We start from the raw sequence: 23,969 nt of genomic DNA on the forward strand, positions 1-23,969 counted from the left end.
CAAGGCCTACCATGTGCCAGGCACTATACTTACACCTAATGTGACCACCTCCATGAACCCTAGTTTCTCATCTATGAAAAAAAATACCTCCTGTGCATCTTCTCTCAGAGCCCTGTTAGGAGGATGAAATGAAGAAAAGGAAGTAAAGTGCTTTGTAAACTGTAAAGAGCTGTGTCCATTGAGGCACTGTTGCTAAAGCTGGCCATCCTATCTCTGTGGTCCAGTCTGCCTGGAGCGGACTTCCCACTTAGCACTGACCACCATATTGGAATTTGTTTATCTGCTCCTCACCCCCACCAGAGTTCCCAGGGGAGGAATGTTCGGGATTTGTATTTGATTTCCCAGAGCCTTGCCCTGGGCCTGGCACATGGCAGGTGCTTAACAGTATTTTTGAATGTCTTGGTCCATTCAGGCTGCTATAACAAAATGCCATAAACTGGGTAGCAGAAATGTATTTCTCACAGTTGTGGAGGCTGGGAAGTCCAAGTCCAAGATCAGGGACAGGCAGATTTGATGTCTGGTGAAACCTTGTTTCCTGCCTCATACATAGCTGTCTGTCTTCCCTGTGTCCTCATGGGGTAGAAAGGGAAAGGGAACCCTCTGGGGCTCCTTTTTTTTTGAGACGGACTTTCACTCTTGTTGCCCAGGCTAGAGTGCAATGGTGTGACCTTGGCTCACTCCAACCTCTGCCTCCTGGGTTCAAGCGATTATCCTGCCTCAGCCTTCTGAGTAGCTGGGATTACAGGTGTGCGCCACCACACCTGGCTAATTTTGTATTTTTAGTAGAGATGGGGTTTCTCCATGTTGGTCAGGCTGGTCTGGAACTCCCAACCTCAGGTGATCCGCCCAACTTGGCTTCCCTAAGAGGTGGGATTACAGGCGTGAGTGGGGTTTTTTTTTTTTGAGACAGATTCTCACTCTGTTGCCCAGGCTGGAGTGCAGTGGCACGATCTCGGCTCACTGCAACCTCCACCTCCCTGATTCAAGTGATTCTCCTGCCTCAGCCTCCCGAGTAGTTGGGATTACAGGCATACGCCACCATGCTCAGCTAATTTTTTTTTTTTTTTTTGTATTTAGTACAGATGGGGTTTCACCATGTTAGGCTGGTCTCAAACTCCTGACCTCAGGTGATCCACCCACCTCGGCCTCCCAAAGTGCTGGGATTACAGGTGTGCACCACCGTGCCCAGCCCTGGGGTCCCTTTTGTAGGAACAAATCCCATTCATGAGGGTTCCACTCTCATGACCTAACTACCTCTCAAATCCTATCCCTCCAAATATCATCACATTGGGGGTTAGGTTTCAATTCAGGGATATCATAGGGACACAAGCACTCAGTCTGTAAACAGAACATGTGATGATGAGCTCTGTTTCTCAGACCCAGGGAGATGCCAACCTGTGGGCACTGGAAGACCCCAGGGTGAAGGGCTAGGGAGAGGGCAGGTGGGAAGGGTGACCACTGTGGATGGACAGGGTGTGGGTCATTGGAGAGAAGAGGGTGGTGAAGGGGCTACGTTGTCTCGGGTATATACCCTGGGGTTTGTCTTCTCACGCCAGGAAAATTTAGGACACGGGCACACGTGAGGAGTTTAGGAGCAGAGTTTTAATAAGCGGAAGAGAAGAGAAAGAGAAACAGCTCTTTCTATATAGAGAGAGGGGTCTCTGAGTGGAAAAGACTGGCTGTTGGTGGATACACCAGACTTTATAGTCCAGCTGGAGGAGGCAGTGTCTGATTTATGTAGGGCTCACAGATTGTTTTGATCAGGTGTGGCGAGGAAGGCTGGTTGCCCCACCCTAATCTTATGAAGCAAATGAACTCTCCTTGGCCGGTGCCATCTTGTCTGCTCCTTACCATACACATGACTGGCAGAGACGGGATGATGGAGTTGCTGCCTTGAACATGTCTAGTCCCTAGTTCCTGCCCACACTGAGCTGTGCAAGCTCCCAGCTTGTTTGTCTATGTCTGCAGCATGATTTTACAGGCTGCTATTTGGTAGAAAATGATTTTGGGCTACTTTTCATTACAAAGAAAAGCCTCACCAAGGACTCCCATACCCTTACTGTCTGCCTAAGTGATTTCTTTTTAACTCCTGTATCAGTGGGGCACTCCAAGCAGCGGGAGTGACTTTGTTAGCCCAGCTTGGAGCTCTAGTTTTTGGCTCTCGCGTAAATAGAAATTAATACCTACTGGGCGCGGTGGCTCACGCCTGTAATACCAGCACTTTGGGAGGCCAAGGCGGATGGATCACCTGAAGTCAGGAGTTTGAGACCAGCTTAGCTAACATGGTGAAACCCTGTCGCTACTAAAAATATAAAAATTAGCCGGGTGTGATGGCACGCGACTGTAGTCCCAACTACTCTGGAGGCTGAGGCAGGAGAATCGCCTGAACCCTGGAGGTGGAGGTTGCAATGAGTTGAGATCATACCACTACAGTCCAGCCGGGCGACAGAGCAAGACTCTGTCTCAAAACAACAACAACAACAACAAAAAACACCAGGCCAAAACAAAAGTTTTACTCAGGCAAGGTTTCATAGGCTTGCAGCTGGAGCAACACACGGGAGCATTGTACGGGAAAGGGATCCTGGTGCTAGCTCCTGGAAGGACTTGGCTCTTGTCATTTTAAGGTAGCTGAGGCAAGAAAAAAAGGAGTGGCATGTAGGCATGTAGAGATGGGGAACTTTTAGCACCTGTGCAGTTTGACCATGTGTTTCTCATGCATATGTCTCATTAGCGCGTTAAATCTCCAGCCCTGGGTGTGATTTTTAGTATTACGATATGATTATAATGAGGAAAACTTGGTGAAAGGTCAATGCTGGAGTCCATCTTGTCTTCAGCCAACTGCACCTGGTCTGGTTCTTGTCAGGAATGCCAGAGGCCTGCTTTTAGTAACCTTGGGAGACAGCACTCGAAGAGGTAAATGGTTAGTTTCTTATTTTTATGGTTACAAATTCAGCCTGGTCAGCTAACTTAGGAGAGGGGTCCCCCTTCGCTATGTGATGTGGGTCAGCTCGTTAAGGGATACAAGAAGGCAGCGGAGGGAATATGCCTGGACATGTGAGGCTCAGGGGGTCTTGGTGACCTAGTCTCTTGTCTTCTCTATACTGTCTTAGGTCAGGACATGGGGCGGTCATGGAGAGCCTGTCTCTGCTCAGGAATGGTGGGGCTGGGGTTTGGGGGCAGGGTGGTTCGGTTTGTCTAACCTGGCTTGTCTTCTAAGGAGGTGGTAAGCATCATGTTTCAGGATAGTGAGCCTCCCCCCACAAAAGCTTTCCATCTACACTCGTGGGCATGTCAGTGGTGTGACATGCCACTGAGTGACTCCACTTTGCTGGTCATTTTATGCCCAGCAGTGCTTATATAGTCCAGCAGTTCACACTGGAAAATACAGAAATCACAGGACCACTCCATCTGTAAGCATTATGTTCACAGGTTAGTGTCACAGAATGAAGGGGCAGAAGAAGATGCTAGGGGCCAGTCCCTAGTCTGGCACGACAGAGCCCCTGCCCTTACCAGCATGTGGATCAGCCAGAAAGATGGTGGGGGGCTGGAGCTGCTCATCCTAGCTGCTCTCCAGAGCCGCTTCTGTGTCTGTCTTCCAGGTTGGTGGTGACATCCCATTAGTGGCTTGAAACTGACAGTGGTGACAGTATTTATTTTATATTTATTTATTTTTTGAGACAGAGTATCACTCTTGTTGCCCAGGTTGGAGTTCAATGGCATGATCTTGACTCACTGCAACCTCCACCTCCCAGGTTCAAGTGATTCTCCTGCCTCAGCCTCCCAAGTAGCTGGGATTACAGGCATGCACCACCACACCTGGCTTTTTTTTTTTTTTTTTTTTTTTTTAAAGTAGAGACAGGGTTTCTCCATGTTGGTCAGGCTGGTCTTGAACTCCCAACCTCAGGTGATCCGCCCGCCTTGGCCTCCCAAAGTGCTGGGATTACAGGTGTGAGCCACTGCACCTGGCCGACGGTATTTATTTGAAACTGACGATGGTGATGATATTTAGATGAAATTGGCCCATACTATCATACTATAGATCAGGGCTTTGTTTACCAGTGCAGCACTAGCTGTGAACAAGTGCCGTGTGATGATGAAAGTCCTCACCAGGTATAGGATGGCACAGCCTGGGCTGGGACTGACTCTACTGGGTAGAGTTAAGGAGGCAGGGCTTACACAGTGTTGAAGGATGAGCTGTGAAGACAGAGTGGTAAAGGGAGGCCCAGACGAGTGTGGGATGGCAAGACATATCCTGTGGTTCCGTGAAAGGAAACTGTGGATGTGAAGGCACTTGGCAACTTAATACAAGGTGTCAAGCAAAAAGGTGTCGAGTAAACAAATCCAACATAGGATGTATAAAGTGAACTGATTAGGGCTGGGGAGGGGTACCCATATCATAACACATTAACCTTTGCTCTTTAGCTGGCAGGATCTCTAGGGATTTCAAATGTGGCTCAACAAGGCCTTTGCCCAACTCTTTGGTAAAGGGGAACCCAGGCTTTGGAGAGGGACTTGGCGTAAGGAAGTGAATGGGCTGCAACACTCTGGGGCTGCCAACTAACCTGGAAATGTTGACAAAGGTTGTGCCCTGTGTTTTGGTGGTGGGACGGTGGGAGTGGCAGGGAATTTGGCAGGAAACGGGACCAGGAAAACAAGTGGAGAGGGTCAGATAGAGCAGGCTGAGCGTGCACTTCTTCATGAGCTTCAGAGCCAGGCAGCCCTGCCTCAAAGCTTGTTTTGCTGTCCTTTGTGTCAGGTGGGGTCCTGGGTGCCATGAGTTGCTCAGTGAGCCCCCATTGGTCTCTGTGCCTCAGACTGGGGTGAGTGTGTCACTGGACTGTTTCCACAGCTCGGTTGGTGCCACACTGTCCCGAAGGTTCTGAAGCAGACTGAGGTCACCAGGCTGTCTGGGCAGACGGAGCTGCCAGAGTCCCGTCCCTCCCTTTGATGGGCCTGTTATCAAGGTTGTTTTGCTCCCAGAGCTGATCACAGGCCTCGTTTCCCAGCCAGCCACCCACCCCCATCAGCCCAGAGCCCCCTGGGACACAGGCAGATGTAGGCGGTCAGTGTGGAGAGACTGCAATTCAGGAAGGGGATGGGCTGAAATTTCTTGGGCCAAGAAACTGGCCCAGGACTGACCTTGGCTAAGCCCCTACTAATGACAGACTGATGTTTTTTTATTTTTATTTTTAGACATTCTTGCTTTGTGGCCCAGGCTGGAGTGCAGTGGTGTGATCTCGATTCACTGCAATCTCCGCTTCCTGGGTTAAAGCAATTCTTGTGCCTCAGCCTCCCAAGTAGCTGGGATTACAGGCATGCACCACCATGCTTGGCCTATTTTTGTATTTTTAGTAGAGACAGGGTTTCACTATGTTCATTAGGCTGGTCTCGAACTCCTGACCTCAAGTGATCCGCCTACCCTGGCCTCCCAAAGTGCCGGGATTACAGGTCTGATCTGTAAACAACTGGGATTACAGGTGATTACACCTAGCCTGATGATTTTGTTGTTGTTGTTTGTTTTTTTGAGATGGAGTCTCACTCTGTTGCTAGGCTGGAGGGCAGTGGTGCGATCTGGGCTGACCGCAACCTCCGCCTTCCGGGTTCAAGCTATTCTCCCGTCTCAGCCTCCCAAGTAGCTGGGATTACAGGCGCCTGCCACCACGCCTGGCTAATTTTTGTATTTTTGGTAGAGATGGGGTTTCACCATGTTGGCTAGGATGGTCTTGATCTCTTGACCTCGTGATCTGCCTGCCTTGGCCTCCCAGTCAGACTGTTTTAAGAGTAATTTGTAAAAGGAAGCTGGAAATTTGGAGTGAATAAACGGGTGGTTAGACAAATGCTGTGTGATTTAGGCTGCAGTTTACAAAACAGAGTGGCTGCGTCCCAGGCTGCACATTCTGAGGTGTGGGCAAGTGGGGACCTTGGCCACCCCTGCACTGGGAGCTCTGGCCCAAAGGCAGACCAGGGTCATGAGGCTAGGCCCTTCTTAAGAGGGTGGAGGGCTTTTGGAGGTGCTAAGGGCATGAGGTCACGGAGTGGTGCCTGCTGCTGGCCTTCAAGCACGCAGGGCCCATTTGGTGGTGGTCCTCATGAAGTAGTCACACCAGTGGGTGCTTAGGGTTCCCTCAGGCACCCATTCTAATTGTCCCTCGGCATGCATGGGACCACACCTAGGGCAGGAACTGAGAGCTGACAAGTGTTGTGTTCCCGGCGTTGCTCCTTCAGCTGGGATGGAGCCCTTGGCAGCATAAAAGGGTAAACTGAGTCCAGGTGAGATCGCCACAGGGTCTCACCCAGGACAGTGAGGGGCTCACAAGAAGCACATCCCTGCTCACAATTCGCACTCAGACTCACCCGTCCACCGATGGTGCTGCCATCACTGCTGCACATTTGTTCTCCATCTTTCTCACATTTTTGCCAAGCAGAAGGCCGAGCTCACCTAACCTGGATGCGGTCAATGAGATTGCACTGCGTGCCCCCTCCCGCCCCTAGTGCAGCGGCGGTGTGAATGCACACCCGCCCTTGCTTGCCCTCCCTGCCTGGCTGCCAGCTCTGCTCCTGCTGTTCCCTGTGCCCATGGCGCTCTCTTGCTTATTCTGTTAAGGCTGACCTACCCTCAGAGGCCCACCTTGGCCATCCACAAGCCTCCTTCTGAGAACTGAGCCCTTTCCCTGAGTTCCCACAGCACGCTGTGTGAAGCTCTAAACTTTCTCCAGGCTGAACTTAGCTGAGCTTATTCGTGGCTATTCCCGTCCTCAGGACCGACACAGCAAGTGCTCCGTAAGGGCTTGTTAAACTACTCTCCTGGAACTCCTAGCCCCCGCCAAGAGTTCACCCTGACTACCTCCTGCAAGAGCACTGAGCTCCTGGGTGCCAGGCCTAGCTCGGAATTTTCACAGACACCAGCTCGTTTAAGTTGCATAACCCTGGAAGGGGTTTTTGCCTGATGAGGAAACAAATCAGAGACGTTCAGTGACTTGTCCAAGGTTACAGAGCCTTGGAGCTCTGGATTCAAACCCACGTCACTGTGACTCAAGACCAGTGTTTTTCCCCGTTGTAAGCAGACACAAAAGAATAACAGTCCTTTATCATTTATACTGTATTCTCACGTACATTATTTCATTTGATCCTCACAACAGCCCTGTGAGGTAGGTAGGGTTATGTATTACTGTTATGCCCATTTCACAGATGAAGAAATGGAGGTGGCTCAGTGAGGTGAGTGACTTACATAAAGTCACACAGCATGTTAGAGGCTTCACTGCTTCTGCAATTTCTCTAAAGTCAAGCTGCTTGGATTAGGGAGCACCGAAAAGATGGACAATTTTATGGAAAAGGAAAAAGGGCAGTGGTGATTTGTAAGATTTCTTCCTCACATTGTTTTGTTGTGACCACAGCTTTTGCTACTTGGTCTAAACTGGGTTCTCCATGAAGGGCTTTCCCAAGTACTCTTGGCCTGGGACAGCTGTTTGTTTTTGGGATGGAGTCTCACTCTGCCGTCCAGGCTGGAGTGCAATGGCACACTCTCAGCTCACTGCAACCTCTGCTATCTGGGTTCAAGAGATTCTCCTGCATCAGCCTCCCAAATAGCTGTGGTTATAGGCGCCTGCCACCATGCCCAGCTAATTTTTGTATTTTTAGCAGAGGTGGGGTTTCACCATGTTGGCCAGGCTGGTCTTGAACTCCTGACCTCAGGTGATCTTCCCGCCTCAGCCTCCCAGTGTTGGGATTACAGGCATGAGCCACTGCACCTGGCAGAAAAGCTGTCAGAGAGACTCCTGGGTCCCATTTAGGGGGGAAAGGGCCTTTACTGCTCAAGGGAGCTGGCTCTGCCCATGGCCCAGTGTACAAGCTCCCTACTCACAGGGCTTATCTACGGGAAGCCCCTTTCTGGGCCCACCTCCCATGGGTGCCTGTGTCACCAGACTTCCTTGGCTTTGTCTGAGGACCCTTGCCCGGGGGGAGGACCCTGGGACTCTCAAGGCCAAGCTCACTTTAGGGATGAATCATGACGTGCAGTTTGGAGGCCTGCACAGCTCATCACCCGGTGGGAAGCAGTGCTTGGGTTGCTTGCCCTGGATGGCACCCCACGGAGACCAAGGGGTAGGACACAGGACTGCAGGGGAAGGCCGCCTTCCTGAGGGCAGGGTCTTAGGGGCCACACATTTACCCTAAGGGCACTATTATGGTCCACACCACTCCTGGGCTCCTTGCTGCACAGCACGCTCGGAGACCCTGTCTCTTTCTTCCGGATCTCCTCAGGGGCCGCGAATCTTCCTCTTCCAACAGAAAATGGTCAAAAGGCATATGGAGCCATAGCTTGTGAGGAAGGTGGGTGAAATGGGGGTCACAAACGAGATGAAGCTATAACAAAAGGGGACGACTTACAGGGGATAGAAAAGAGCTAACTTTGATTCTGAAGACAGATCCCAGAGGGGAATCTGAATTCTGAGTAATAATGTTTTCAGAAAAATTTCTGGCCTCTCAAGGTGACTATTTTGAAAGCAAAGATATGTAACTGGGTGAAAGCGAAGGTCTGCCACCAAGATCCAGCAAGTGGCAGAACAGATTTTGGCTCAATATAGGGAAGAACTTTCTAACAGTCAGCACCGTCCAACCATGGCAGGAGCTGCCTTGGGGATGGCGCACTACCTATGAGCTGAGGTATGCAAGCAGGCCAAGGTGATCACTTGCTGGTGCCCAGGGAGAGGCGCTCATCCTCAGATGTGCTGGGGTGTTCTAGGGGTGGGGGAGGGAGAAATAATCATCGAATTATTTCTAACCCTGAGAATCCATAATATATTTGTTTAAAATGACCTGTTTCAATGATACCTCAAATTTTTGGGAAAACAATGACAAAAGTCAGGCGACAGACTGGATTTGGAAGCGCCTTTCATTACACTGGCTCCAGACTCTTGCACATCTTTGCAGAGATAGCAGACCCTTTCTGAAGCCAGGAATCCCTTGATTCAGCCCCATCAAGAGGCACATTCCTACCTTCTGAACTCTGCCTGGACACTCATTCCTCTAGACCCTGCCACACCTCATCTCTGTCCCCCAGGAGGGGACACTAACAGGGCTCTGAGAATGCATGGCATTCCAAGCCAGCCAAACACGGTCACCCCTGGGCAAACATTCACAATTATCGATGCACCCTAGGGAGGGAGGAGCAGGTGTGACAGGAACTGCTGGGGACTTTATGTCGTGGTTAACTAGAGGTAGCCTCTTGTTCTCATCCCATCCTCTCCAGCAGGGCCTTCTTACAGATGGATAAACGCGGCACTGGCTAGTGGTACAGATGGGTGGAGCCCAGGAGAAAGCCGCCACTCCTTTGTCCCGGCTGGAAAATCCTCCTGTGGCCTCCTTTAGTACACATCAGCTGACTCTTCACTTGTCACAATAGCCCATCTGCAGCTCAAAATGGCAAGAAAAAAGGTGGTTCTGTTCAGAGGACAATGGATTCCAAAAGGTGGACTTCATCATGGGGGGAATCAAGTCCTGCTACACAATTAATACAGATTAGTACAGTCCCCTGCCTCGCATCACTGGCGAGATGCCCTCCAAGACCTGGCTGACATGAGCTTCTTGGGACTCCCCGTCTCCAATGCTGTTGGGGTCCTTTTACCTGTACCGTATTAATCGAATAATCTTATTGTTCATAAAATCCAGAGCGTGTGGGTGAGAAGAATCGATGCAGAAGCCATCGCTCAGAGCGATTTTCAGTACCTCCTCCACGAAGACCTGGAAACTGTTGATCTGCTTGTTGGCAGGCACCACCCAGAGCCTCTTGAGGTTCTGCTTGGTGTACTCCTCCTCTGGCAGGCCCTCCACATTGGCCACCCAGTCCAGAGTCAGGTGGTTGGGGTCCTGCAAGTGGCTGGTGATGGACGAGAGATTGCCATTGGAGCAGTAGTAGAGCTTAGAGCCAAGGAGTTTGAGGAAGAGGCAGGAGGTGCTGAAGATGTTGGCGTTGAAGACCTCCATGCTGGAGGAGGAGAGGCTGTAGATCTGGGGCGCCTCGCGCACAGTGAAGTGGACCGTCTGCACGTGCTGGTTCAGTGTGATGTTGAGCATAGCATTCTTCTCGGCCTTGGAGAGCTCCACTTCCTTCTCCTGCAGGGCCTCAATCAGGGGCTGCACCTGGTAGAAGTCGGCCTCCCTGCGGAGCAGGCCCATCTCCTGGAAGTCCTCGGGCAGGTCAAGGTGGGAGGTCCGCAGGAAGTTGAGGATATAGCGGAACACTTTGCCGTCACGGTCAATGAAGCAGTTGCCTTGGCTGTCCCTCTTGGTGGGCATCTTCCCGCTGAACATGGCACCTAGCATGGAGTCAGGGAAGCTGGTCAGGGTTGCCAATGAGGTTGTATAGAGCTTCCCCCCGACGTTCAGCGTGATGGGGTCGGACATGGCAGGAGACTGGGTTGCTGGAAGTGGCCCTGGAGAGGGTGACAAGTGAGAAATGACTATAACCAAACCTCATCTGAGAACTCACAGTCCTTAACTCCTTATTGTACATCAAGCCTATGCCCTTGGGATTGAAATGAATTAATACCTGATGAATGGGTGATAATTGTTAACACTGTGCAAAGTACATTAGCTTCACTAGGGAGAAAGGAGAAAGGGAAAGGAAACAGGAAAAGAAAGGAAAGGACCCCTAAAGCCTGGGTCCCCCTGCCGATGTTCTGTTCTAATTGGTCTGGAATACTGCCCCAGCACTGGTTTTTTGAAAGAGTTCCCTTAGTGATTCTAAATGTTCAGTTAGAATAGAGAACCACTGGTCTAAAGAAAGAAAGGAAAACGTGCCTGGACTGAAAGCTATGCTACGTGTTTATACATATATTTGCTTGCATAATAGTTCTATCAGCTGGGCACGGTGGCTCACGCCTGTAATCCCAGCACTTAGGGAGGCTGAGGTGGGTGGATCACCTGAGGTAAGGAGTTCAAGATCAGACTGACCAATATGGTGAAACCCCATCTCTACTAAAAATACAAAAATTAGCTGGGCATGGTGGCAGGCACCTGTAATCCCAGCTGTTCAGGAGGCTGAGGCAGGAGAATCGTTTGAACTCAGGGGGTGGAGGCTGCAGTGAGCTGAGACTGCGCCATTGCACTCCAGGCTGGGCAACAAGAGTGAAACTCTGTCTCAAAAAAAGAAAAGTTGTATTATCTTTTGACATAGACAATATAATCATCCATCCCTGTTGTGCAGATGAGGAAAACTGTGCCAGGATTCATTCCTCAAGCTCAGAAAGGCGAAGTGCCTCGCCAGGATTCAAACTCAGTTTCCTTTATATGAAAGAAAAATGTGTAAATGCTTACTAGCCACAGATCGGTATGTTCTAAGTACTCAACAAATGGTCTGAGATTTATGCATCCAGGCTCAGTGCTCCTCCTTCTGTACCAATGACACTGCTGAATTTAATTATTTTTCTCTCAAAGATTTGACAACGAATGGCCATGATTAGTGTCATTTCCATCTATCTTCAAGGCCCACAGTAGGTCATTCAGCTGTCCGGACTGCAAATGACAATCCTTTCTAGACTTTCACTGCTCCCATGCTGACTTGCCTTGCCATGAAAATGCTCTTGGCTCCTGGTGGCCTGTCCTTTGCTGTCATAACACCCCAAGCTTCTCTGAAACTGGCTGCAAGGTCAGTGCAAATGCAGGACTCTGTCAGAGCACCCTCCTGAAGGTAACCTATCCACTCCTTAACAAAGCCCCCCGATCTCCCAGCTGTCACCATCTATGGCTGGCACATCTCCTTCACCACATGTTCTAGAAAACAGGAGATCTCAGTTGCAGCTTCCAACACTATACCATCCCCAGAGCCAGCCTGTGGACAGACTCGGTCATCCTTCCCCTACATGGCAGGTAGGGATGCCAACAGGAACTGGCCCCAGGATTACCCCCAGAAGAGCCTGTGCTGGTAGAGGAGACAAGAGAGAATGAAGGCACAGTGACAAGACAGGTAGAAGATGTGGGAGACCATTGGGAATGAACCTTGGTCCATCAAAAACTATCTGGCTGGCAGACACAGTGGCTCACACCTGTAATCCCAGCACTTTGGGAGGCCGAGGCGAGCTCAGGAGTTTGAGACCAGTCTGGCCAACATGGCGAAACCCTGTCTCTACTACAACAACAACAACAACAACAACAACAACAAAGCAGGGTGTGGTGGCGAGTACCTGTAGTCCTAGCTACTTGGGAGGCTAAGGTGGGAGGATCGCTTGAGTCTGGGAGGTCGAGGCTGCAGTGAGCCGTGATTACGCCACAGTACTCCAGCCTGGGAGACAGAGTGAGACCTGGTCTCAAAAAACAAATAAACAAAAACCCATCCTGCCAAGCATGCTTACTGTCTAGATGGAGAAACAGAGGTTTGAGGAGGCACCTCCCCAAAGTTACCCAGCAGGGGTGGCAAGAACTTCTCAACATTTCTGCCTCCTGAAGAGGCCGACTGCACTGAGGCCTCCTTTCTCCAGAGGATGGGGGCCATGCCAGTGTGAGATATTCGGCTGCCATGCTCGACTCTCTGGCGGGGGCGGGGGTATGTCTCCTCATGAGTCCTCCCCAGTCTAACAGGGCACTTTGATATTGTAGAAAGGCATTCCCCATCTGGAGTGTTTGAGGAGAAATGAGCCCATGTGAAATACAAAATTGTCAGTAGAAGCCTGGAGCAGATGGGCTGTGAGACGGTGGGGAGGTCCCACAGAGGTGTGGGCGAGCCGCCACTGGGGGCGTGGCTGCTGCTGTGGAGACTGACTGCCAGGCAGCAACTGGGGAGGGTGCTGTGACTCAGGGCTGAATCTGGCCAATTCTGTCTCCAGAGGGCCCAGGCAGGAGCTGGACCCAGGAGTGGGTCCCCTTTACTTAGTCCAGAATCTTCTTCCCTGTTGCCCTCTTTTTATTCTTTCTGGATAGAAATGTGCATGTTCTAGTTTCAGTCTCTCTTTCTCCTCGAAAACAAACACCCCCCTCCCAACACTGGGTTTCAGGCCCAGGCTCTGTGAAGTGGTTCAACTCCATGGCAGGAAAAGGAGCAGGTGTCAGAGAGGACATGGACAGTTCCATGGTCCACAGACCCTTATCTCTTCCATGCGTTAGTGCTGAAGTGCTCAGAGCATTACAGGCAGGGGAGGTCAGGAGCAACAGGGCATTCCCTGGGACCCCTGGATAGGTGCCCAAACTCCTATTTCTCTGCTTGCAAAAGCAGCAGAGCACCTGCTTTCCTGTGCCCCCGATGATGTCATGGCTCCCAGTCATTTGTCTGGGGAGAGCAGCACAGTTGTACAGGCAGTCAGGGCAGACGCTGGCTAGCAGGCAGGTCTCCTGCTCCGAGTATAGGAAGCTCTCTGTGGTAATCTCCCCTTACCTATTGAGTCACAGAGCTCAGTCCTCCAAGCCCTTCTTTTTTTTTTTTTTTTTTTTTTTTAGACAGAGTCTCGCTGGCACCAGGCTACAGTGCAGTGGTGCGATCTCAGCTCACTACAACCTCTGCCTCCCAGAATTCAAGCGATACTCCTGCCTCAGCCTCCCAAGTAGCTGCGATTACAGGCACATACCACCACACCTGGCTAATTTATTTTTGTATTTTTAGTAGAGATGGGATTTCACCGTGTTGGCCAGGATGGTTTCGATCTCTTGACCTTGTGATCTGTCTGCCTTGGCCTCCCCAAGTGTTAGGATTATAGGCGTGAGCCATCGTGCCTGGTCTAAGCCCCTATCTTCTAGTCACAAGGCCACAGTGTCCATCATCACAAATCTACGGCCCTGCTACAAAAGGCACAATGACACGACACAAGGGGAGCTTCATGAGTCGGCGGAGGTTTGCAGTCAGGTAGTGGGAACTAACACCGCTGAGCCTCAGCCCCCCATAGCTTCCCAGCTGCCTCCTGGCCACCTCCACCTGGATATTCTGCAAGCGAGGCACGAGAACAGGGTCTGGAGACACGGAACCGGGCCAATTTGTGCTAACTTCATGAAAGAGAAAACACCAAGGTCTGGGGGCAAAAAATCTGAGGCCAATTCTGCTGACTTCCCAAAGCTGGATCAAAAGGAAAACCCTGGGTCTGGGGGCAGGGACCCTAAGGCCAATTAACTCCAAATTCCTAAAGCTGAACCAAGAGGAAAAACCCCATCTCCCCAGCTGGGTGACAAACGATCAAAACGCTTCTCTCCCAGCAACCCTCCCACTCCACCATGTCTCAGATGGAAAGGGAGGGGGCCTTAGATTGGGACCATCCCTCTATCTGCATAGGGTGCCCATTCACTTCAGCCTTTAATTAGCCACAGACTAAATCCTTCGTCCAGATAAGGGGTAGCTGATAAGAACCTCAAATGGGGTACTTAAAGCCCAGAGAACTTTGTAACTGGGCCTTTGAGTTCCTTGCTCCGGCACTCCTACCCTGTGGAGTGCTTTCTCACTTTAATTCCTGCTTTCGCTGCTTCGTTCCTGCATTTCATTCCCCTGCTACTCTTTTTATTATTTTTTTTTAGTAGAGACAGATTTCACTATGTTGGCCAGGGTGGTCTTGGACTGACCTCAACTGATCCGCCGATCTAGGCCTCCCAAAGTGTGGGGGTTACCACGTCCAGCCCCTCTGCTACTTTGTTCAAAATGCCAAGGACCTGGACAACTCATAGTCAAGACCCTCCAGCAGTAACACAGGTACCAGAAGCCTCACCTGTGCATTCCTCTGCCCCTAACTCTGCTGTGAACTCTTCTCAGCCACCCAACTGCCTGAGGGAGGCAGCCCCAACTCCAGCCCTACAGGTTTTCTTGACTGTCTCCTTGAACCCATCCCTATAGCTACTCCCAGAGCTCAGGCCTCATCCCTGCCCCCTTCACCCCTACATCCTCACTCGGCTCCCTGCCTTCTGTCTACCTTCCTTTCTGGTCTGCAGACCTCCCTGAAGCACCGGCCCTGCCCAAACCACCTTCCTCTTCCCCTCTCATGTCTAACCCTGACCTCCTCCACACACTCCGGACACCACTGAGTCAGTCTCCTTCATGCTGTCACCTGCTCTGCCTTTGCTGTCCCTAGACCACCCTTGTCTACCTTCTCTCTGCTGTCTACCTTTCAGGCCCAGCCTATGAGTCATCACCTCTGTATGGCTGTCCCCAATCTCCAGCAGGTTAACAGCTCTCCTCTCAGGGCTTCCTGGTGCCCTGCACAACCCCCTCTGGCAGCACTCACCGTTCCATCTGCAGTGATCTGCTTTGCACATAGCCCTCTTCCCTGGCTCTATCAAAATGCAGATCAGTGGACATCCATATGGGGAAAAAAGAACCTTGGTCCATCTCTTATGCCATATATGAAAAATAAACTCAAAACAGATCATAGACCTAAATATAAAATTTAAAACTACACAACTTCTAGGAGAAAATCTTTGCAACTGTGGATTAGGCGAAGATTTCTTGGATAGGACCTAAAAGGGACACACCATTAAAAACATCAATAAACTAGACTTCATCCAAATAAAAAACGTCTGCTCTTCAAAAGACACTGTTAAGGAAATGAAAGAATAAGACACGGAGAAAATATTTGCAAAACACCTATCTGATAAAGGATTGTCAACCAGAATATATAAAGAACTCTCAAAACTCAGTAACTCAGTAAGAAAATAACCCAATTAAAAAACTGACAAAGCTGGGTGCAGTGGCTCATGCCTGTAATCCCAGCACTTTGGGAGGCTGAGGCGGGCAGATCACTTGTGGCCAGGAGTTCAAGAACAGCCTGGCCAACATGGCGAAACCCTATCTCTACTTAAAAAAAAAAAAACAACCAGACAAAAGATCTAACAAATACTCCAGCAAAGAAGATATGTAGATGACGACAATCACATGAAAAGATGGTCAATATCATTAGTCATTACAGTATGAAAATTGAAACCACAATTACATGCTACTATACACCTATTACAGTGGCTCATATGAAAACTGACAATGCCAAATGAAGGTGAGTACACAGAACAATGGAAACCTCATACACTGCTGGCAAATGGTAACCACTGTTGAAAATAATTTGGCACATGGTATGGTTTGGCTGTGTCCCCACCCAAATCTCACCTTGAATTGTAATAATCCCCATGTGTCAAGGGCAGGACTAGGTGGAGATGATTGAATCATTGGGGTGGTTTTCCTCATGCTGTTCTTGTGATAGCGAGTGAGTTCTTAAGAGATCTGATGGTTTTATAAGGGGTTTCCCCTTTGCTTGGCACTTCTCCTTGCTGCTGCCATGTGAAGAAGGACATGTTTGCTTCCCCTTCTGCCATTATTTTAAGTTTCCTGAGGCCTTCCTAGTCCTGTGGAACTGTGAATCAATTAAACCTCTTTCCTTTATAAATTACCCAGTCTCGGGTATGTCATTATTAGCAGTCTGAGAATGGACTAATACAGCATACGATTATCCCATGACGCAATGACTCTGCTCCTAGATATTTCAGCCATAGAAATGGAGACATATGTCCATGCAAAGACTCATATGTGAATGTTTATGGCAGCTTATTCATAACTGCCCAAACTCAGAAACAACTAAAATGTAAACAGATAAACAAATTGTAGTACATCCATACAACAGAATATGACTCAGCAATATATAGGAACTACTAGAAGACATTACCACATACCTGAATTTCAAAAGCATTACATCAAGTGAAAGAAGTCAGCCTCAGAAGGTTACATGGTGCATGATTCTATTTGTATAACATTCTGGCAAAGGCAAAACTATAAAGACAGAAATCAGATTAAGCGAATTCCCGGGGCTGGGTTGGAGAGAAAAGACTGGCTACAAAGAAACACAAGGCATATTTTGGAGTGATGGGAATATTCTATTAGGTTGGCACCAAAGTAATATGATGTGGTGGTGGTCAAATGTCTTTATAAAGGCTGTCAAAATTCATGTAACTGTACACATCTAAAAGGGTGAATTTTGGCCAGCTGTGGTGGTTCATGCCTATAATCCCAGTACTTTGAGAGGCCAAGGCAGGAGGGTCACTTGAGCCCAGGAGTTCAAGACCAGCCTGGAAAACATAGTGAGACCTGTGTCTCAATTAAAAAAAAAAAAAAAAAAAAGGGGGTAAATTTTACCATACGTAAGTTTTACCTCCATAAACAGGAAAAAAATGAAGGTTGTGACCTACTGGCAAGTCATGACATCAATACAGTTAAGTGGGCTGTGACCAATTATATATTGTTGTGAACCTTTTGTTTCAGTTGGGTGTCCATGAACTGGATCATGGTATCTTCATCCTGTGGGTGACAAAACAATTTTTTTTGGGAACCACTGCCTAGTTTGTGGGCTGAGAGCAACTGCATGTCTCACATCTGCATAGTCACCGCCTCGCACTCGGGGGAGGGGTTGTGGGATACTGTGATATAATAAGCAATATACATTTTAGATTTGTCCCCAGCTGTTGGCCAGGGTTAAAAACACTGTAATTTCCCTAGTGATAATAGCTATAGGAACTTCTTCTATTTTAATAATTGATTTTGTCCCAGTAGGTGGAGGTTGCAGTGAGCCAAGATTGTGCCACTGCACTCTGGTTTGGGTGACAGAGCCAGGCCTTATTCCAAAGCCCGCCCACCCCCCAATTAATTATAGTTGTTATGTTGTCCTAATCCAAATCTCAATAGTATTTTTCAAAAAAGATTTAAATAATTAAAATTTTAATCTGGAAGCACTGATGACTGATAACCTGAAAGAATATTTGAATAAGACATCTTAGCACAATGTATTAAAACCAGATTATAAAGCAATGACATTTCACTCCGTGGTTTTAAAACAATGAGAAGAGAAGGAATTTGGTAACAAATGTGAAGAGACACAACTAGCAATGTTTAAAAATAAACCTATTGATAAATATATTGATCCTTACAACTCTGGGACCCAGGCAGGACTGATCACATTGTCTTTATTTCAAAGACAACCTAAAGCAGACCCAAAGAGTGTGAATCCCTTGCCCAGGGCTTCATGTGCATTCTTGATCTCAGAGTCATGGCGTCTGGGAAGTTCTGGTTTAGACACCCTTCAGAGAACCAGTCCTTTAGAGGTCTTCGGCAGGAAGCTGAACCCAGCCACAGAGGGCCTAGCCAACAGCCTGTATACTCATGGCGACCTGGAGTAGGCAAAGGCTCTTTTCTGTGCAGTTTCCTTTTTTCCTACATTACTGTCCACTTCCATAATCAGCATTACTTCCATAATCAGCATTACTTCCATAGTGAAATGACTTACCATGCAATCCTGTCGGTGGGGACTAGCTGTTGTAACAATAAACGTACTGAGTAATGAAAATTGTCCATCTATCATCTATCAATCACCTATCCATCATTTCCTAGCTGTGCTCACTCAGAGAGCCTAGAAATGACACCCAGTAGCAATAAACACACCTAGCCCTGGATCTTTGTTTCTGAATGTCATCATCTCTTCTTTTTTTTTTTTTTTTTTTGAGACGGAGTCTCGCTCTGCCGCCCAGGCTGGAGTGCAGTGGCCGGATCTCAGCTCACTGCAGGCTCCGCCTCCTGGGTTCACGCAATTCTCCTGCCTCAGCCTCCCCAGTAGCTGGGACTACAGGCGCCTGCCACCTCGCCCGGCTAGTTTTTTGTATTTTTTTTAGTAGAGACGGGGTTTCACCGTGTCAGCCAGGATGGTCTCGATCTCCTGACCTCGTGATCCGCCCGCCTCGGCCTCCCAAAGTGCTGGGATTACAGGCTTGAGCCACCGCGCCCGGCCCATCATCTCTTCTAAAAGAAACCAGGGCTTCCTGGAGAAACTGATGATTCCTGAACTTTTACAGGAAAAGTTCAAGGTGAGTTCATATAAACCAATGATTTAAAAACAAACAAACAAACAAACAAAACAAAGAGTCCAGGATGGGTGCGGTAGCTTATGCCTGTAATCTCAGCACTTTGGGAGGCCGAGGCAGGCGGATCACCTGACGTCAGGAGTTGGAAGACCAGCCTGGCTAACATGGCAAAACCTCATCTCTACTAAAAACACAAAAAAATAGCTGGGCGGGGTGACGCGTGCCTGTTATGCCAGCTACTTGGGAGACTGAGGCAGGAGAATCGCTTGAACCTGGGAAGTGGAGGTTGCAGTGAGCCAAGATCGCACCACTGCACTCCAGCCTGGGCAACAGAGTGAGACCCTGTCTCAAAAACAAACAAACAAACAAAAAACAGAAGTCCATAATGTTATTCCCCAAAGAGAGGGTGAGAAGAAGGGAGTGAGAAAGATAGAGACAGGGAAAATTTATTCTATAAAAAAGAATACTAGCTAATAAACACAGAAGGAATGGTAGAATTAGAAAATTACAATTTGCAACCCTCAGTGTTGCTATTCAAGCAAGGATGATCCAGGGATGTGGTGTGAAAGGTTATCAGGAACACATAATTATAACAGACTCAGAGAATCACTTCACAGATTACTTATTAATTGTAAGAGAGAAAAATGTACCCTTACAATAGAGAGATCAGGTTGCCATGATCTTACCTAATAATCAAATGTAGCATTCATGGATACTAAGACCCTGACATCATATTCTCCTGACATGCAGTAAGTACACATATTGCCAAAAACTCAAATCTAACCCAAATCTAATCATTGATAAACCAATCAAACATATTTAAATAGGTGGAGAAGCTCTATTTATTTATTTACTTATTTGAGATACAGTCACACTCTGTTGCCCAGGCTGGAGTGCAGTGGCACAATCTCGGCTCACTGCAACCTCCATCTCCCGGGTACAAGCATCTCCTGCCTCAGCCTCCTGAGTAGCTGGGAGTATAGGCACGCACCACCATGTCCGGCTAATTTTTGTATTTTTAGTTGAGATGGGGTTTCACCATGTTGGCCAGGCTGGTCTCAAACTCCTGACCTCAAGTGATCCGCCCATCTTGGCCTCCCAAAATGTTGGGATTACAGACATAAGCCACCGTGCCAAGGGGCTCTATTTAGATTAAATGAGTTGATAAAAGAGATATAATAAAATGCAATATGTACATCTTGACTGGATCTGATTTTAAAAACCAGAAACTATATACGGTATTTTTGGGCAATTATAATTTTTTTTCTTTTTTGAGACAGGGTCTTACTCCGTCGCCCAGGCTGGAGTGCAGTGGTGCAATCATGGTTCATTGCAGCCTTGACATCCCCAGGCTCAGGTGATCTTCCCAAGTAGCTGGGACTACAGGTGCATGCTACCACATCCTGCTAAATTTTGTAGTTTTTGTAGAGATGGGGTTTCACTATGTTGCCCAGGCTGGTCTTGAACTCCTGGGCTCAAGCAATCTGTCCGCCTTGGCCTCCCAAAGTGCTGGGGTTACAGGCATGACCCATTGCACCTGGCAGAAAATTTTTAATAACTATTACATTGGGTAATACTGACTTCTTGCTTATAATGCATAATGTATTATGGTTATGTAGTAGAATGTCCTTATCAGGGATACATGTTGAAGAATTTAGGGGTCAAACGTCAATAAACATGTCTGTAACTTACTTTTAAACAATTTGGCCCAAAAAGTGTGTGTTTGTGTAAAAGCACAACTGGCAAATTGTGAATTGGCGTATCTAGGTTAAGGGTTGTACTTTAAGCTTTAATGTAAGCTTGAAAATTTTAAAAATATTTGTATTTTAAAAGAAGGGAGAAGAATACATCCTTCATAGGGCCAATAGATGTAAAGCTACAGTCACAGTGCCAGACCCCAATAAATAGCCAGACTTAATAAGTTACAGATTTACTACTACTACTTAGAAGTGTGAAAAGTTCATAATTTTCCTTCCCGAGTGTTGCTGAATTTTGAAGGGTGAGGATGCCAACCAGGGCTAAGTGGTGGAGGAGTTAGAATCTAAGTCCGGGTGGGCAGTCTGGATAGACCCACTACCCACAGAAACCACACCACTAGGCCATTTTTTTTTTTTGAGACGGAGTTTCACTCTGTCACCCAGGCTGGAGTTCAGTGGCATGATCTCGGCTCACTGTGACCTCCACCTCCCAGGTTAAAGCGATTCTTCTGCCTCAGCCTCCTGAATAGCTGGGATTACAGAAGCGTGCCACACGCCTGTCTAATTCTTGTATTTTTAGTAGAGACAGGGTTTCACCATGTTGGCCAGGCTGATCTCAAGCTCCTGACCTCAAGTGATCCACCCACCTCGGCCTCCCAAAGTGCTGGGATTACAGGCGTGAGCCACTGTGCCCGCCTATCTTCTGTGCTGCCTATCTTCTGTGCTGTGATTCTGCCTGGGAGAAGATGGCTGTTCAGGCCTTGTTTTTCCTGCCTCGTCACGAACCCAGAATCTCTGTACCCCAGCAGGAAAGAAACTCCTGTCATGACTCACTGTGAATGTTGACAAAGGCCACTCCTGGGCCTCAGAAATGTCAAGGATGGGCAGAAAGAACTGGAGAGAGGCCAGGCGCAGTGGCTCATGCCTGTAATCCCAGCACTTGGAAGGCCCAGGTGGGAGGATCGTTTGAGTTCTGGAGTTTGAGAGACCACCCTGGACACCATAATGAGACCTCGTTTCTACAGAGAAAAAAAAAGTTAGATTGCTTGAGCCTGGGAGGTCAGGCTGCAGTGAGCCGAGATCACACCAGTGCACTCCAGCTTGGGCAATAGAGCAAGACCCTGTCTCAAAAGAAAAAAAAAAAAGAAAAGAAAAAAAAGAACTGGAGAGGCTGTGTGGGGTAGGCGCAGACCATGCAAGGTATTCGGCATTACTTGGGTTTGTATTTGAATCATCCCCTGCCCCTTACTAGCTGTGCAGCCCTAGGCACGTTCCTGGGCAGATGATGATTGTAACAATAACAAACACTACAACAGTAATAATAATGGCTAACATTTATTGAGCAGTTATTACCGTGCTAGGTACTTTATACATGTTAATCTCTTTCAGTCTCACAGATGAAGTAGATACTATTACATACCTACTTTACAGACCAACCATACCAGGCCCTCTTCAACTTCTGCAATTTGGCATCTGCCATCCCCTCTGCCTGGACCTTGAAGATAAATCCCATGCGTCGGCCAGGTCTCTCAGCTGGAATTCATTCCTTCTCTGCATCTCCGGAGAATTTTATTCTAACCCCTTACCACCGCCAACTTTACTTAAGTAAATGGATGCCTGGCTCCCCTGCTGGGGCTGGGGGTGCCCCTTTCTATATCCACAGAAGCATGCAGAATAGGGAAAGAGGAAGAAATTTCTCTCCTGTTTAGTCAGATCCATTTTCCCCACCTGGATTTTTAAAACTTTCTAATTTTGAAATGCTCTCTTGAATTTTCAATCTGAAATCTAAAGGCATGTGACAAGGCCGAGGTGATTACTTGGGAGTAAATGCAAGAGTTTCCACTACGTAAGGGAATGGATAGCAAGTGGCTGGGTAAATTTCAAGAAAGACAATGCTCAGAGTGACTACTGTGTCTTCCAGTAAGTCGGAGACTTCCCCACCTTACCCCACCGGGGAAAGGACTCTGCCTTGAAGCCCTCAGGACGACTACCCTTTCTTCACCTCCCCTTCCTGATCACCCCACATCAGACAGCTGCATCTATAATGGTCTTGCCCAGTCCATATCTCTAAGAAGCCCATAGGCTGCTCTATTACCATCACAACCCATAGGTAGGGAGAGAAAAGGTGCTTTAGACACAGGGACCCCAGAATGAGTTGCGCAAAAGGCAGGAGGAGAGAGAGGTGGGCTGGAAGAAGGACACCACAGAATCTGGCACGGCAAGGTATTCTTTCACCTGGCGTAGACCTCCAACCACCACTACCATCCCCTAACCCCTTCCAGAACTTTCCTTCACCTTCTCAGCTCACTCTCACGCTTCAACTTGTGCTTTTCCTCAGGCACCAGCACCCCATTTCAAACTGCTCTCTTCCTACCGTCTCCTCCAAAGAGTAAGTTATAAACACTGTGCTTTCAAATCCATCTCATTTCATCCTCACAGTACCATACGAGGGCTGCCTTACAGGCTGCCATTCGGAAGGGTTGGGGGGATTGGTCCTGCCAGAAAATTTGCGAAGGTCAGGGCATCAAAACTTTTCTTTCTTTCCTGCCTGCCATGCCAAGCTAAACCCCTGCCTTCCCGAGTGCAGGGAAAAAAGCAAGGTATTTGAAGTAAGGAGTCCTGAGTGGTTTTAGGCAAGTCCCTTCTGAGTCTCACATTCCTCACCTGTCAACTGCTATGGTGACGCCTCTACTTTCCAGGGCGTAAGAGGTCAAGGAGATCACGGGTGTGCCGCACTGAGCTCGGGGATGGACTCTATTTCCAGTCAGTAAAGGGAGGTGTTCTATGCATCACAGGCTTTTGCCCACGCCGCCACAGCGCTGCCGGCCCAGGGCTCTCCAGACCGGGGCGAGTTCCCTGTCATCTGTGTCTCTGCCCTTCCTTCACCAGTCCCACCCAGGCTGGCCTCATCGGCTTTTTCCGCACCCACTCCCCAGTTCTAGAGCCCCGACTCCGACCTGACAAGTGCCCCACCCCGACCCAGATACCCCGCCCCTCCTTGTCCCATCCACCAAGGACTACTCCCACAGTCCCGACCCTCATTATCCGGGCTTTTCCGACTATCACCATCCGCCCTAGCTCCTCCCACCAGCCCCACCCCTCTAAGAGCTCTGCCCACTTCGGCTCACCTCGCGCCGAAACGCGCCCCCTCCCCCGCAGCCACAGGCACTGCCATCCCCATTTCACAGATGGGAATGGCGAGGCTGGGATAGATTAGTCTCATGGTAAGACAGGTGCCCAGTGGGCCCATGTACCCTCGCCGGTAGTCCCCGAGCCCCGCGACCCCGGCCGCGCCGCACCCACCTCCTGCCCTCGCTCTGCAGCCTCCCCTCCGCAAGCGGCCAGCGCAGCTTTGCGAGGAGGGCGGAGGGTCGGAGCCCAGCCCAGGGGCGTGGCGGTCCGGGGTCCGCGCGCCGCCTTCCGGGACTGGTAGTTCTCTCTGGGCTCCTCGCAGCTCGTTGCGTCGAGAGCGAACTC

The 23,969-nt window shown here is 49.0% G+C and overlaps 1 protein-coding gene across 5 annotated transcripts; it reads right to left on the reverse strand.

Moving 5' to 3' along the window:
• Window positions 1-7,084: 7,084 nt before the first annotated feature.
• Window positions 7,085-23,922, reverse strand: LOC105468812 (potassium channel tetramerization domain containing 21). Of its 5 annotated transcripts, XM_071075364.1 has the most exons (3): window positions 16,621-17,018; window positions 16,061-16,525; window positions 7,085-10,430 (listed from the first exon to the last, which is right to left on the reverse strand). In XM_071075364.1, the coding sequence occupies exons 2-3, from the start codon at window positions 16,080-16,082 to the stop codon at window positions 9,619-9,621; spliced, it is 834 nt and encodes a 277-aa protein (XP_070931465.1). In that variant the 5' UTR covers window positions 16,083-16,525; window positions 16,621-17,018; the 3' UTR covers window positions 7,085-9,618. The 5 variants fall into 5 exon arrangements, with proteins under 5 accessions (XP_070931465.1, XP_011717505.1, XP_011717506.1 ...); XM_011719203.3 differs by lacking the exons at window positions 16,061-16,525; window positions 16,621-17,018 and adding an exon at window positions 23,796-23,922; XM_011719204.3 differs by lacking the exons at window positions 16,061-16,525; window positions 16,621-17,018 and adding an exon at window positions 23,157-23,441.
• Window positions 23,923-23,969: the final 47 nt, after the last annotated feature.

This window comes from Macaca nemestrina, chromosome 12, assembly GCF_043159975.1.
Source record: "Macaca nemestrina isolate mMacNem1 chromosome 12, mMacNem.hap1, whole genome shotgun sequence".
NCBI lineage: Eukaryota > Metazoa > Chordata > Mammalia > Primates > Cercopithecidae > Macaca > Macaca nemestrina.